This window comes from Hetaerina americana, unplaced genomic scaffold, assembly GCF_022747635.1.
Source record: "Hetaerina americana unplaced genomic scaffold, ioHetAmer1.1.p SCAF_8, whole genome shotgun sequence".
NCBI lineage: Eukaryota > Metazoa > Arthropoda > Insecta > Odonata > Calopterygidae > Hetaerina > Hetaerina americana.
The window spans coordinates 69,445,571-69,461,677 of NW_027287427.1; the positions used below are offsets into that span (position 1 = coordinate 69,445,571).

Sequence of the window (16,107 nt, forward strand, 5' to 3'; positions counted from 1 at the left end):
TTTATGGCTTGTTTCAGGTTCGGTTCGCACATAGGCTATATGTATTCGGTTTTTCTGTTCGGGTATTTTTAGTAAAATAGAGCAGTATAGAGAGCGCGTGCAGTTTATGTTTATTTTAGTGCAAAACCCCAGTGAAGAGCGAGGATAGGGGTGTTTTTGGGTGGATACCTCAAAGTGGTAAAGGTTTCTCCTATTAATGCTTCAACTATTTTAGTTCGGCGGAGATATTTGACGATGTGTCTAAAAGAAAATGAGAGTTGAAACAAATACGATGCGTCATACGTCTTATTCCCGGAAATGTTTAATTTCGGGCATTGAGTTGACGTATTCCACGTCTAGGATGGCAGAGTAGCCCCTTTTTAAATCCCATAATTATTCAAAGAAATTCAGATGTGTACACGTACACATTGTTTAATCCCTAATAATCAACGCCTTGTTGTCACGACGTAATTTTGAATTCAAACAGTATTTCAATTTCATTATGCAAGGCATCATTAAAGGTCAAAGTTGAAGTTTATTTCTGTGATTCGTAGTTTGACTAATATACTACCTTGATCAAAAATTTCCCGGAATTTATTCAGAAAATTAAAAATACAAGTTTATTCATCTAAATCTATATTGTCCCCTTCAAAGTAATCCCCATCGACTGCAACACACTTATGCCAGCGCTTGATCCAATCCTCGAAACATTTTTTATATTCGGTTTTCGGTATGTCCATCAGTGCTTCCTGCGATTTTTCCATTACTTCCTCTCGGCTGCTAAAACGCGTTCCCCGTAATGGTTTTTTAACTCGATTGAACAGAAAGAAGTCACAGGGAGCCAAATCAGGTGAATTCGGTGGCTGTTGGATGGTATTTGTTGCATTTTTCGTCAAAAAATTACGAATAATGATAGCACTGTGCGACGGTGCGTTATCATGGTGCAAAATCCACGAGTTTTCTGCCCACATTTCTGGTCTCTTTCGGCGAATTGCTTCACGCAAACGTCTCATAACGCCCAAATAATACTCTTTGTTTACTGTCTGGCCTTCTGGCAAAAATTCATGATGCACTACACCGTTGTAATCCATGAAAACCGTCAGCATTGCCTTCTTTTTTGACTGAAAACGACGTGGTTTTTTTGGTCTCGGCTCATTTGGTGAACGCCATTCACTTGCCTGATGTCTGGATTGCGTGTCGTACTCATAAACCCACGTCTCGTCTCCAGTAATGATCCTTTTGATGAATGTGGGATCGGATTCAGCCTCGCAAATCATGTCTTTTGCGACGTCAACACGGTCTCTTTTTTGCATGAAATTGAGGTCTTTTGGCACCAACTTTGCTGCTACACGACGGAAACCCAAATCATTAACCACAATGTCTTGGACGGATCCATAGGCAATGTTCAAGTCCTCCGCTATTTCTCTGATGGTTAATTTGCGGTTATTGACCATCATTTCTTTTACTTTATCAATTTTTTCACCGACTTTCGATGTCGATGGTCTGCCACTGCGTTCATCATCTTCGATTGACTCACGACCACTTCTGAACCGCTCGTGCCACTGGTAAACGACCGTTTTTTTTTTAGAGAATCGTTGCCGAAACACTTTTCCAACATTTCCAACGTCCGTGCGCCACTAAATCCGTTTTTTACGCAAAATTTAATACAAGTTCGTTGTTGCAAATTTAAATCCATTTCTGAAATTGTAAAAAATCGCCAACACACACAGAGATAGATGTACTCTTGGCTACGTAACTTTTGCAAATGTCAAGTTATGACACTAAGATTTAAAGGGAATATCAAAAACAGATGTACCAATTTAACAAAAAAAACAGAACTCAAATCGGAAAGTTGGGAGCGCCACACGGTGGTTATTCCGGGAACTTTTTGATCAAGGTAGTATGCATTGTCGTTCACGGAAATAGTGCTTGGTCTAATATAAGAGAGAACGACGTAGGATTTAATGAACGTGTGCAACTTTCTTACCCCCGCTTATAAACTCGTTAGTTTGACGTCATATTACAGGAATTATTACTTAAATTGAGGCATGAACTGATTGTTAAACACTCTGTGCATCTAAAATTTTATTTAATTCATCAAGACTGTTAAGTTTTCTATTTAAAATGCTTCACCACTGACTAGGGAATTGGATGTCAATGGTAATAGAACGTAATAATTTGCAGAATACGAGTACACATGAAAAATATTTTAACGTATAAACTTTATACTGAAAAGTAATATAATGCATGCTGCGTACAGAATGGACTTGAATGTGATGAAAAATGTGACGTTTAGATTCCTAACAATCTAAGCAGTTGTTTGGGTAACCGAAAAACATTTACTTGCTTCCCCGGAGCCCTGGTGCATAGAAACTGGTCCAGGAGACTTGAAGCCCGGGACCAGTAAATATTTCTCTCAGTTCAGCATGGCTCCAAGCAGTAATGATGCAAGAAGGAGTCGCTGACGTCGCCCGTGGCAACGGACGAAATTGCACGGTGGGCCCAGAGCTCTTGGAGCGGGAAGGAATCGCAGCTGCTGAATAATAGTTTGGCCGCGATTTTGATGATAAAAATGATGGAAAACATGGCGAATGCGCCTCTCTTTCCTACTCCGATGATAGCTCCAGCTTGTCCATCTAAATGAGGCGACATATCGATTTGTTGCGGTCGATGTGTGGGGCGTATAGCGGCCGCAACTCCCAGCCTCCGGCCACGAAGGGATTTCACTCTATCGGAGGGAATATCCCAATAGGGGTTGGAATCTTGATCAAAAAGGGATCCTGGAACGATGAGAGCACCCGAGTATTTTTGTGAAACCAGGGAGATGAAAACTGCGACGTTACAATCGAGTTATTCCGAGGATATTAATAATATATATTAATTCCATTCTTTATGTTCTATTTTTCTATATTACTGCAAAACCTTTTACAACAAAGTCTTTCTCTAATATGCGGTCTGTTTAATTAAACGTCTCAAAGTGAATTCAGTCCTATTTATATTTTGGCATTTGTTACTGCAGTTTCTTAGATATCTGCCGGGAAAATTGGACTCTACTAAAAAAGATTTATTTGTAAGGGTTAATATTTCAGGTTTTATATTTCTCATCATGAAGCAGAAGCCCAATTTACGTTTTCGACGTAGTGAGTAACAAGTTTCATGCCTTTTTTCTCTAAATATGATTCGATTTACCTTATTTATGTGTTGAACAATAGACAACAGCTATTTTTTATGAAAAGAAAGAAAAGAACAAAACAACCTAACCCACAACTGTGGATTAAGTTGTTTTGGACTTTCAGGTCACCGTTGATTTGGTGTAACAATTTGACTACTGAGACAAGGATAAGTGTTATTAGATTTTTGAGTTATTCCAACCGGATTTTCCAAAAACGAGATATGGAGAATTTTATACATTGTTAAGATATTTCATCGAATTTATAACCCCAGGAATTTTTTAAATCTTGTAAATGAGGGAAGTGAGCCTGAAACATTATATTAAGGCTTAAATCATAAAATATGTGGACTAGCACTTGATCGCGTATTTTTACAGGAAACGGAAGAAATTATAGACACAGAAAATATTCATGATTACATAAATACTTTGTTTATGTTGATGCGGTATCATATGCTAAGAGGTACGAGAGATGTGATGTAAAAATGTGAGAGAGCTTGAGATGGAAAATACTTCGGAAAGTGGAACTGCTTTGCCAGCTAGGGGAAAAATATAAGTCTAGACTAACAATAAATTCACACAAAGATAAAATCTTAGTTGCTACAGTTATTAGCTTGATTTCATATTCTTAGCGAGATGATGTCAACTTCAAATAAGATAAATCCGAAAGTGAATGGATACAGGAATATGACGAAGATAAATTGTATCGCTCTTTAATAAAGTCTCTCTTAAAAAAGGGCTGTTAGACGGATGTGGTAGTTTAATGAGTCGAACGCTGGGCTACTGACAGAAGAGCCGGAGTTTGATTCCGATTGACTCCTGTGGGTACCCTCAGATTTACTCCAGCTGTGTGATTTTTCAGGTACTAGATCTTCCTGGGAAATCATAGGCGACATAGGGAAAGAAATTGGTCCCCTGCCCTTACGTATGAATTTGATACGCCATTGTACTTAGTGCTAGGTGAGTTGTACCGTAATGTATCAACCTAACCTTCGGGCTGATGTCTGAGGTGGTGGAAAAAAGAATTCTCAGATATCACTTCGTGGTATAAAGGATATTAGGCACGTTACAGTTTGTTTAGAAAACTAACCATCTATTTTCATTCACCTTATATGACTTCCTTCCCCTTCCCAGGTTTTGGTTCTCTAAAACTCCAGATCCCTTTCCGCCCATCCCCTCGTCTCTGTCCCATTCGATAGATTTCTAGACTTCTTATGCCCGGCGTGGTTCAGATGGAAGATGCCCCATAAGCCAGAGGATTTTAGATCTCGTTAAAATGAAGGTTTATATTTATCTCCGATTAAGGTCGACACCCAGTTTTAAGCCTGGTAGTTAAATTCAAAATTGATCGTAAAAAATATCTCAATAACTTACGCACGATATTACTATGGATAACGCTTACAGTCAGTAATGAGAAATGTCATTTTTTCATGAAATTGTATTTTTTGGTAATTTATACGTTAAGTTAACGTTCAAATTAACTAACGATTGGATTAACGAGACATTATAAAACTTGGTCTTAGTACCACTTTAAAGAATTTTCAAGGTCACGTTTGAGGGAATTCGTATGCACGCATGTTTATCGGAGGGAGATATCGAATTTTTCAATCGGTCATGCGTTCAACAAATGCGGCACTGGAATTTTGACTGCGCGGCGTTTCTGAACCAAATCGATGCGAGAAGAAGGGGTGGAGGGACATCTACATCTACATCAATACCCTACAAGCTACCAAAAAGGTGTGTGGCAGGGGGTGCAACACCAGGAGGAAAGGGTAAGGGATGAGGGGATTAGGGTTTTTCAAATGGATGGGGAAAGGTAAGGGGAACCTGCAAAAAAATATATATAAAAAATATAAATATAAGCGTATAACCCTGCGCAGTCGCTACCTTGTAGGTTAATACTTATTATGTCGAGCCGGATCCTGGGCGATTTCGATTAAAAGAATGCTGGTCTCTTATTGTTCTTGGAAAAAATGACCATTTAAATCTGTCTGTCCTGCAGTCAATCTCTCTAATCTTACATTCGTGATCCCTCCGCCCGTAATACGTTGGGGTTCGTATTATGTTCTTGATGTCATCGGAAAAGAACCCATCTTTAAATGTTTTTAATAAGTTTAATCTATATTGTAAACGCCGCTGTGTAAGGGAATCCCAGCCTAAATTTTCTAGCAAAGTAGTTACGCTACTGCGTTGGTCATAGCAATTTTTCACAAATCTAGCCCCCCTCCGCTGAACTCGTTCCAATTCCGAAATTAAATTTATCTCTTGCGGATCCCATATACTGGCAGCATACTCTAGGTGGGGCCTGACTAGGGCAATAAAACCTCGTTCCTTCACTTTTTCGTCACATTTACCCAGCACTCTTTTTACAAATCCCAATTTTTTATTAGCGCGACCGCATATTTCCCGTATGTGCTTTCCCCAGGACAGATCGTGAGTAATTGTTACACCCAAGTATTTAAAGGAATCTACTCTCGCGATTTCTGTTTGCTTCACTTTGTAACTAAATTGTGGGGTGTTACTCTTTTCCCAAAAATGTCTTACTACGCATTTCTTCAAATTTAATTCCAAATGCCATGTATCGCACCAAGTCTGGATTGCATTTAGGTCGTTAGCTAACGTGACTCTGTCATCGCGACTTCGAATGTCCCCATAAATCACCGTATCGTCAGCAAAAAGACGGAGCCTGCTATTAACCACGGTGCTGAGGTCATTTATGCAAATAAGAAACAAGAGGGGGCCTATGACACTTCCCTGTGGTACACCCGACGTGACCTTAACAGTATCGGATGATACACCGTCCAGAACGACTGTTTGAACACGATTTTTTAAAAATTGTCTTATCCAGCATATAACACTCCCGTGTATTCCATAACTTTCCAACTTAGCGAGTAACTTGCAATGAGGGACTTTATCAAAAGCTTTTTTAAAATCTAGAAATATTGCATCAACTGGAATATTACTTTCACCGGAATGCATTATATCATGAACAAATAGTGCGAGTTGAGTTTCGCAGGATCTACCTTTACGGAACCCGTGTTGGTTATTTATCAATAAATCTTGGCTATCGAGGTACCTCCCATTATGAAACCTACATTACCTCCTACATTATGAAACTAACAATGATGTGCTCAAAAATCTTACAGGAGATGGAGGTGAGCGATATTGGCCTATAGGACAGGAGAGTGTAGGAAAAAGCACAATCGAGGGGAGGGGAGAGGATTCGCGGCCTATTTTGCAATGAGCACCGAGGAGAGTTTACAGCGATCGTGGGCTGATTTATATCATCTTCCTCCTAAACTAATCGTACTTTTAATGCAAAAAGTTCTACTCACTACATTCTCTGCTTGTACTACTTTCTCTTCCTTGAAATAGGAGCTAAAACTGGTCGGACGAAATCTTCCGGGTAATTTCCTCCTTCTAAATGAATCCATTACGAACTGGTAGCAATTGGTAGTACTATGAATTATTCCATAAAAATTCTCTCACGTTCTTCTTAACTATTCCCATAGTTTCGAGAGAATGTTGTCCACACCCAGGGTCCTATTTGATTGCTATTCCATCAATGCCCTTTCTACCTCGCCATCGAGTGAGTCTGGGGCTTAGATATCCTTATCTACGTCACATATACTTTTTTTACTTTACCTGCGGGACGACTACTAGAACACGCCATATAATCAAAAGAAAAATCCAAAATTGAAAAATGATAATTCCATCGGTGTCAGTGCGCGCCACCACCTCTTTGTAGCTTGTATTATTATTAAAAGGTAATCTACCGGCTAAGGTAGGTTTTTGAATGAAAACAACTACCAAATAAATATGTTGTGACTCCTAACAAAACACAATCCATCAACCTAATCTACATCAGGTCGCAAAAAATAGATGAAGGGAGTACTGAGTGGCAGTGGGATGCTGAAGACGGTAATAGAGGGAAGAATGTTAGGCATATGAGGAAAGGGCAGAAACAGGATAGGGGTGTTGGACGGGATGAAGGGAGAAAGGAAGTACTCAGAGAGTAGCTGGTATACTGACTATAATTTCAACATTTTTCTGATCACGTCATTTTACGTTTATTTCATTGGAAATAGGTCTTCATATTTACAATTTTACCATTAAAATTTACCGAATTAAATTATTCCTTCATATAACACATTTTTGGATTTATTGGCTTCCGCAGTTGAGTTCCAAAAATCGGTTCCCGAAAGCAATCATCAGATCCCGGATATATTTCCACCTGAGACTCATTCTGAAGAGCTGTTCGATTTTTCATCCAGGCCCTTCTCCCAGCTAGGGTTACGCTACCTTCGTTCCACGGCTTCCTGATCTTCCAGGAGATGGAAAAAATGGCGGAGTGAGTGCGTAGCGGGAGGAAGGCGACATAGGGAGCGGATGGTGCGATTGGTTGTGCCACCATCCACTCACCGGATCCATTTCCTCCCTTCTTTTTCATCCGTCATCTCTCTTCATTATTTCTCTCCTAATAAGACGTGGGGAGGCATTTTAGAGCCATCGGAGTCTTCTCCTCAAAGGGAATTGGCTGAGAGGTCTAATTAATGCGTGAGAGCGTAATAAGAACTTTGATGCGGCATCGTCAGGCACGGTGAGTGCTTCGGCGCCGCGGAAGTATATAATCCCCGAATGCTTTAGAGGCCCAAAATACTCTTTATTTTTTTAAACCCCCCTACAACCTTTTCTGGTGATTACAAAATATTTTACGAGAAAGAAAAAAATGGATACTCGTGTCCCCTGTTTTGGAACAGAAAAAAAACCGAGACTGAAATCATGGGCGAAACGGACGATTTGCAATCTCCCACCTTGCATCGGGTACACGGTAACTTTTTCATTCGTTCAATTATCACCGAAAATTTTTTTCTCTCATTAATGTGCTTTCGGGATTTTGTAATAACATGTCCTGTTAGTACCTTTGGCCGCCGTAGAGGTCACGAGTTCTCGTTTTAATTTAAAACCATGCCTAAACCGGGTAACTGGAGAGCATTCCGGTAAGAGTCATAAAAAAATTGCATTTTTATATGCAGTAATTAGTGAACTGTAAATTCAAGGCTTCAGCAGGTGTCACATTTTCTCGTCATTCGCGGAACATTCCAACAGGTTAAAATGCAAGTTCAGCAATTACGTGAAAGGACGCAGCTTCAACACGTAGCTCACATTTACCTCATGCTTGTTTGATTAAAAACTCTGGGGATTTTTTTTGTTTTAGGAAGATTTTTTTAAGTATGGCATTTGGGAATCATTTGAATTTACATGACAGAAATTTTACATACCGCAAATCGGACACTACAAGTACCTATTGAAATCATACATGCTTCTATAGGTTTCGGTCGAATTTGTTGCGAAATATTGTTATAATATTCATTTACAACACGCAGATTAATGAAAGGGTTAACAAGTTGATCAGAGGGGAATAAAGACACTGAGATTTTTTAAAGGGTGGCAAAAAGGAAGAGAATTACTGGAGAAAATTAGAAAATACGGAGGAAGTGAATGGAGGAAATAATTAAAAGGTAGTGTAATAGCAAAGGCCTTGACAGAAGGGGAAAATTTGGGGTATCAGGATGCAGAGGAAGGAATACATGTAGGTAATCTTTTAGGCAGCATGAAAATCTGCAGAAGTTACAAAGAAATGGTAAGTTTCCACGATATTCAATCAATAATTAGTAATGAGCAAATTTCTTAAACCAACTTAAAAATAGGCGAAATGCCTTGATTGAATGAAGATAAGGATAAAAATCAAATTCAACGATCGAATCAATGTTAAAGAAGAGATTTCATCAAGAAAAAGAGGGGAAATTCTAATAAAAATACTGAAAAGAAGATTGGACGGTATTATCGGGCACGCTTTGAAGAGCAGGCTTGTCTGGCAAAGACAGGAATAGTGGCAAAAGTGAACGGGATGAATAAAAGAGAAATCCCCAGAATGAGATAAATGTATCAAATAATGACAGATTTCAAAGGGACGAGTGATGCTGACGTAAAGAGGTAACTTGAACCTAGAGCTGACCCTAGGGTTGACAAGCAGAGAAGATGCTATTTATAAATCACATATTATATGCGATTAATTTTTATCAATCTGACATTTAGAATGCGTGGGGATGGGCGAAAATGGATCTTATTCTGAGAATGTTTGAAGCCCCACAAGCTCACTCCTCGTGGGATTCGATTTCCTTTGAAAAGGCTCATGCCTCAAAGGCACGATTCCAATTTCCAGACTTATCGTTTCCTTAGCGGTGTGCTCCCCCTTGCTTACGACACGTTGACAATTCCTTATGCCATATTGAATAGATTAGAGCTTCATTTCCATGATGCCCTACCGACTACAAATGCGGAGTGTCAAGTGAGGAGAATACAAGGCTCTTCAAGGCCCTTGCTGCCCATGTTTCAATGTTGGCCTATATTGCAAATTTGGACGGCCATGCCGGCGGTAACAAAATACGCCTTGATTTAAAGTCAACGTTCTATTATTAAATTACGCATGAGATAATGACAGTAAAAAGTGCAAAAGTGTAAAAAATTAGCTTTGCACATCCATGTGCGCAAAAAGTCCGAATATAACGATGCTTGGAGAGTAAAAGAGGTACGTGATGGATAGCGAAATAGTAGGTTGTTGAAAACCCTGAATGCCTTTTCAAATGCTCTTAAAGCCCAGTTTTTTTTATGTATCGTAAGGTTGATTTTAACTTCTAGTTAAAGTCAAATATCAGTTTTATTGCATCTGCATACACACAGACTGCTTGTTACTTTGATCGTTAACGTAGTCAGAGTAGATAACGAGAGGATTATTTCCATCTGAATTTTTCATAAAATTCAGACCTTCCAACTGCATCCACGTGAAGTAAACCGCCATGTTAATACACAATTGAGTTTAGCGAAACATTATAAAACCGGGTCAAGAGTTTTCGAGAATAAATTAACATTTCACATACATGCTTCTTACCAACGATAACGTTTGAGACAGGTAAAGCGAGAGAGCCTAATTTGAAATTATTTTAGACAATTAACTTCCTTACTCTAAATCCTTACATATTGTGGCATATATATTTCGAGTTGCTACAGTCATGCATTTTTTTTAATCATTCTCTAATACGATTTGATTTTTTTAATCAATAGAACAAAGATTCAAAATATCCAAGACCTGGGAAGAAAATTGAGGAATTTATTTGGTGGATTCCGGAGATGGTAGAAGGAATAGACGGAAAAAAATAGAGAGAGCGAATTAAGTTGATGTTATAGGGGAAAATGTTGAGAAAGCAACATAAACGAAGGTAAATAATGACTCTTTAGTAGTGATGTAGACACGTAGGAAATATGAAGTACCGGAGGCGAAAGTAATGCAGGGAGAACCAAGGGAAATGCTAAGGTAGTGCAAGCTTGTGCGATACTTTACACATAATAGTTGTTATGGAAGATTCTGAACATACATTCGGTTATTAGGTGATTCCTGATAATTTAATGAATCATTGTTCAAATTTAAAACATATAAAACAATGAAAGGATTGATCTGATATTTTTGACTGCATGGAGATACCCCGCGTTTACAAGTAAATAAATAATAACAAATATATTGCTCATTCCGGCGAGGTATTACATATTACACTCCGATAGCAAGGCTAAAAATATTTTTAGTCAAAAAATAAATATTTTTTCTTATGGGGATGTGATGTCATTAATCAGCGTAATTTAACCTGGTATTTATTTAAATTAACAATTTAATTAATAAGATAAAGTTTATTTAATTTGAGGGAAAAGCATGAGGGCAGATTGGAGGCTTTTTAGATTTGGGTGTAGTGATGAAAGGAGAAAATAAGATTGACAGAGAGGAAGAAAAACGATGAGAATTTAATTTGAGGGTGCGAAGAGAGCAAGTTTCCCAGGGAAATTCGAAACACGCATAAAAAGAGGGAAGTGAAATATTGAAAGGTAGTGCCATGGTATGCTGAAGGCCATGGTATATGAAAGAATACAAGGTAAGCTGGGAGATAAGATAGTAGGGTTTTCGGAAATAATGAGGACAGGCAGCTGTTCAAAACTGTATAGTACTATACAGTTCCTCTACATTTTCCTTCTCTCTTGAATGTTACCTGATATTAATTTTCCTGACTTAGCTTTGATTGTTTGCAACGATTTTCTCTTTTTATTTCCTGACAGTTCTTTCAACTTCCTCTATAGCGCCCCGATTTCATCATTTCTCTATAACTTTCCATATCCTCGCAATATGACTTTCAACACGCTTCTTTCGCCATTTTTTGTTTCGCGCCTCAGTTTAATATTGAACCTCTTGAACTCTTTAAACTTCTCTCTATCTAGCTCAGTATTTTCATCCTATTTCCTTGTTTTGTCTCTCTTTCTAATCATCTCGTCCTTAATTCATGGGTTCCTTATCCTTCACTAATTACCAATCCTATAGTTTCTTTGTCGGCTATCGATTTCTTTTTTTGTTCCCAAGTAAGTGCCAACACTATCATGAAGATATTTTAAAATAAAGACACCGTGAATTAATGCGAGCGTATAATATATGTGTATAAATAAATTCATATATATGTGCGTGTGTATATTCATTCACTTTACTGCAGATTTAAGGAAAAGGAATGGGAACATATATATTACATGTATTCCTATCGAATAAATATGTGTTCACCATTTGGCGGGTTTCCGTGTTTGAATGTGTATGTCTACATAGATATGCACATATAATATATATACATACATGTATATATACATTATATATATATATTATATATATATATATATATATATATATATATAATATATAGACACATTCAAACACAATATCCCGCCATATGGCGAACAAATACTCATTTATATAGAAACAGATATAAGGAAAAGGGATAGGAACGCACATAAAGGACGAACACAGGAGAGGTGGGGAAGGCGGAATCAAGCAGATCACGAATGTAAAAATATTTCTTAGACCGGGATTTAAACTCCGGATCTTTCCAGTTGCCAGGTGGAGGCTCTTAACCACTTGAGCTATCCAGGAAACGTAATATACACTGATATCTGCGATGCTTTATGCAAACAAGTGCCCCGATTCTTTGGCAAAGAGATGGCGTCAGGGAGGTGTTTCACCTACCAAAGGAGAAATAGAAAACACACAAGAAGAAGAAATAATCCATCTCTTGGCCATTCTTTGGCCATCTCTAATAAAAAAGTAACCGCCCAAATTATAAATAATTGCAAAGTAGGATTCTGGGAAAACATTTTCCGCATAAAAACCAACTGATCCCGTATCGCCCCGTAGAAGGATTGAGGTCAATTGAAAACGTTTTTGCTATTACTGATACATTTTGACATAATATTCAGTTTCCATCAATATTCGGCATGTTTTTCTCACCTGTAAAAGACACATTTACTTATCGAAACGCACAAGGAATGCGCTGAAGGATTTTATTTGTGTTTTCATTGGAAGAGAGTCAACTTAGCTTGAGTAATATCGGTCACAAATCATTTGCAGAGACATGCCGCGTTATTGGAGAACGGAGTGGGGCTCTCCACACCAATCCAATGACGGGTTACATCTGAGCTTTCACCCACAACCCTCGTAGTAATGCTTTAGCGTAGTGATATTGCCTGCGTACCACAATGTAAATGTTTCACGAGCTCTACTTTGAATGGAAGGCGGTGCATTTCCCTGCGGAGGGACACGTATCTCAGTCGCGCCTCGGATCGATCCATATTGATATATATTCCCCGGATTTTTGATGAAATCCATAAATTTGATATTCTGGCCAGCGGGAAACGTTGCATTTATATATATATATATATATATATATATATATATATATATATACATATACACACCCGAGGATATCCACTTTGACATCACTCCCAAAGCTTTCTCCGCTAGTCTCGGAAGAACGGAAATGTTTACGTTTCTCGTCACTCTCGTCGCAATATTCCAGTTACGTTTCTTTCTTGCCTTCTTTCTCTCTCTCTAAGATGGCATCTCCCACCCCTTTCCCACCCTTACACCCGCCAAATACATCTCTCACAATGTTGCCATAACTCGGAAAATGCCGAGAACTTTCCAAGGTTATCTATTCACCTCTCTTTCTCTTTACCTCTCTCACTCCTCCACTTGCTCCTCACCTGTTGCTCTCCTCACCCTTCCCTCCCTCACTCCCTTTGACCCCTTTTTCGCCCCTTGGGGGGCGAACGAGGCCCGGTGCCAGTGACCTGGTGACCACCGCGCTCACTCGTGAGGCCGGGGTGCAATTGAATTACTGGATTGCTTTTGTGCAAGGCGCCGGCGCGCTTCGGTGCCTCTCCACACCTGATTGAGACGGAACATGCAGCCGCAGTGTGCGAGCTGATACCCTTCACTGGGAGAGGAAATAGCACCATTGTGCGCACCCACCGATTCGACGAGGTTGTTTGTGAATGATATAGCTTAATGCAATAGATTTGGCCCTGGATGTGCAACGAGATATCTAATTACTGAGACTTTTATTTGGTGAGATATTGCTGATTCGCTACCCTATCCGTTCCTGATGGATGGGTCTTAAGTTTTCATTGTAATGGATCAGATATTATTCGGGTGTATCGTTATATCACTGATTTCTCTCTCATCCTTGTATTTGAAAATTGATGTCCTAACAGACTGATTTACGAGTTCAAAACACCCTTCGTTCTTCATATTATTTATTCGAACAGTTAAAGCCATACTCCCTGAGAGAGCTGTCTAAGGTAAGACACACGTGCGGATGTATACTGAATGCATTCCTTCAATATACTCATATAAATTGAAGACCGAAATATAATACGATCATTTTGTGTATATTCCGTTGTGAATAAAGTGTTCTGTATCTCGCATTAAATTATAGTTGCCGATACATAAAATAAGATACTTTTGACTTAGATAATTACTTTATATGAATGAAGATATTCGTATACAATGCCACTAAAATTTACATAGACGTAATACGTATGTGGAACTGTTTGAACTTTCACTTTTTACAGTTTATCATCATACAGGAAAATAAAAAGTCTGCCCTTCCACAAATTAACGTGCATTGATATGTGGAATTGCGATCTTTTTAACACTCAGCAGTTACATTATAGGTTATTATGTCACCAGGAGGAGTTAACGAGTAATTAAGAAAACGTTCAATATTGGAGTTTATTATATTGACTACTTTCTTATCTAATTAAAGATCAAATGTAGAAAAAAAATTCTGAAAGCATGTGGTCGCCACCTATGATGGAATTTGAATATTTTACTCATATTCGACTAGAGTCCAAGGCTTCAGAGGACCGGACCGCACTGCGTGCATTACTCCCGCGGATTGACTATATATATATATATATATATATATATATATATATATATATATAGAGAGAGAGAGAGAGAGAGAGAAAGAGAGTATATATATATATATATATATATATATATATATCTATATCTATATATATCTAGGAGACGAACCCATATGTGCTTATCATAGGATTACGTGGATTAAACGGAGCTGCCGGAAATATATATTAAGGTGTGTAAGATTAAAAAGAGCATATGTGATCAATAAACTAAAATGTACTTATAAAACATAAATGATGCGTCACTAATTTTTAGGATTTATTACGAAATTTTTTAAAAGCATTAAAAGTTTTAATTTAGATTCATGTGACTCCAAGTAAAGTACTATCCTGTTGAATGCAACAATTTCAGAGTGTAAAAATCATTCGCCTTGACTGGGATTCGAACCCAGATCCCTCAATATCCATAAGTGTTTAAAGTTGGCTTTAACCTCGTGGACTGTGGCGCCTCGCGCACGACTACGAATGCCTGTGACATTGTATGTACGGTATTTCGTCACAACATCTTGTTCCTTTAAAAGCCCAATTTCAGAGTTTAAGAGGACGCCTCGGTAGCTTAAGTGGCTAAAGCACTCGACCGGATATTGAGGGATCTGGGTTCGAATCCCAGTCTAGGCGAATGATTTTTACACTCTGAAATTGTTGCATTGAAATGCACATTAGCGGATGAATCCGTTAAAAGTTACTGTTGCAGCATCTCCCGCAGTTTCTTTGGAATACTATCCTGTTATTCACGGACTGCAAAGAGTAATGGAAGTTTACTCCTCGTTTACCTAGGAAAACTACGAAACATGAAAAGTGCATCATTAACTATTTATTCTGAGTAGCATCCATTAGAAGGTCTGGATTTAAAATAAAAATCTATTAAAATAACTTTTCCGAGAATAAAAAAATAATTTATTCATGATAACTGCTCTAAACCCAGAGAAATTGAAAGCCAAGATTAGGCGTACGGAGTGATGCATTTAATCGGAGAGTTCCTGAGCTGATTTTAGTTCAAGCTTACCTGTGACCCGGTGTCCGTAAGGGTCAGCCATGTCGTCACCGGTTGCCTTCTGGCCGTGACGTCGCTTAGCCTGAGCTCTGCTTCGCCAATGAGTGTGTTGGAGTAACGATCGCTGGCGTAGACGTAGAACTGAAGAGATCGCGTTTCAACAGCCGACCCATCCACCACGAAGAGGAACTTCTCCTTGTACGTAGGACAGCTGGATCGACGATAAACCTGTGGGTATGAAAGCAACGAAATAATTAAACTGGTGCATCAAGAAAGTTTAATAAAGTAATACAAATTATTTTCCACGAAATCTTAGGAAATTATCTACGTATTAATGTTGTCCAATATGAATAGGGGTTCACAAGACAGATTTTTTTATTTTAAATATTTGTTCTGAAGTTCTTCCTCGTATTTTTGATGTTTTTTTATTTTGCTATTTATGCATTTAATCTAAAGAGCAGAAGAATTCGTTAGTAAAATCAGGTTTGATGCTATAGGGCCATGGAGAATTTTCGCGACCATCGAAGCTTGATCTAAAACACAAGAGGCTTTTATATGTTTTCGCGCGACGTATTAGCGTAGTGAATGGATGGCTGGGATAGTAAGCAGAGAATCT

The 16,107-nt window shown here is 38.5% G+C and overlaps 1 protein-coding gene across 1 annotated transcript in view; it reads right to left on the reverse strand.

Annotated features, from left to right (window-relative positions):
* Positions 1-16,107, reverse strand: part of LOC139697914 (synaptotagmin-12-like) — a 222,163-nt gene that overhangs the window by 149,578 nt on the left and 56,478 nt on the right. Inside the window, exon 6 of the mRNA XM_071596774.1 lies at positions 15,504-15,719. Coding sequence (XP_071452875.1) covers positions 15,504-15,719 — 216 coding nt within the window. The remainder of the gene's footprint in view (positions 1-15,503; positions 15,720-16,107) is intronic.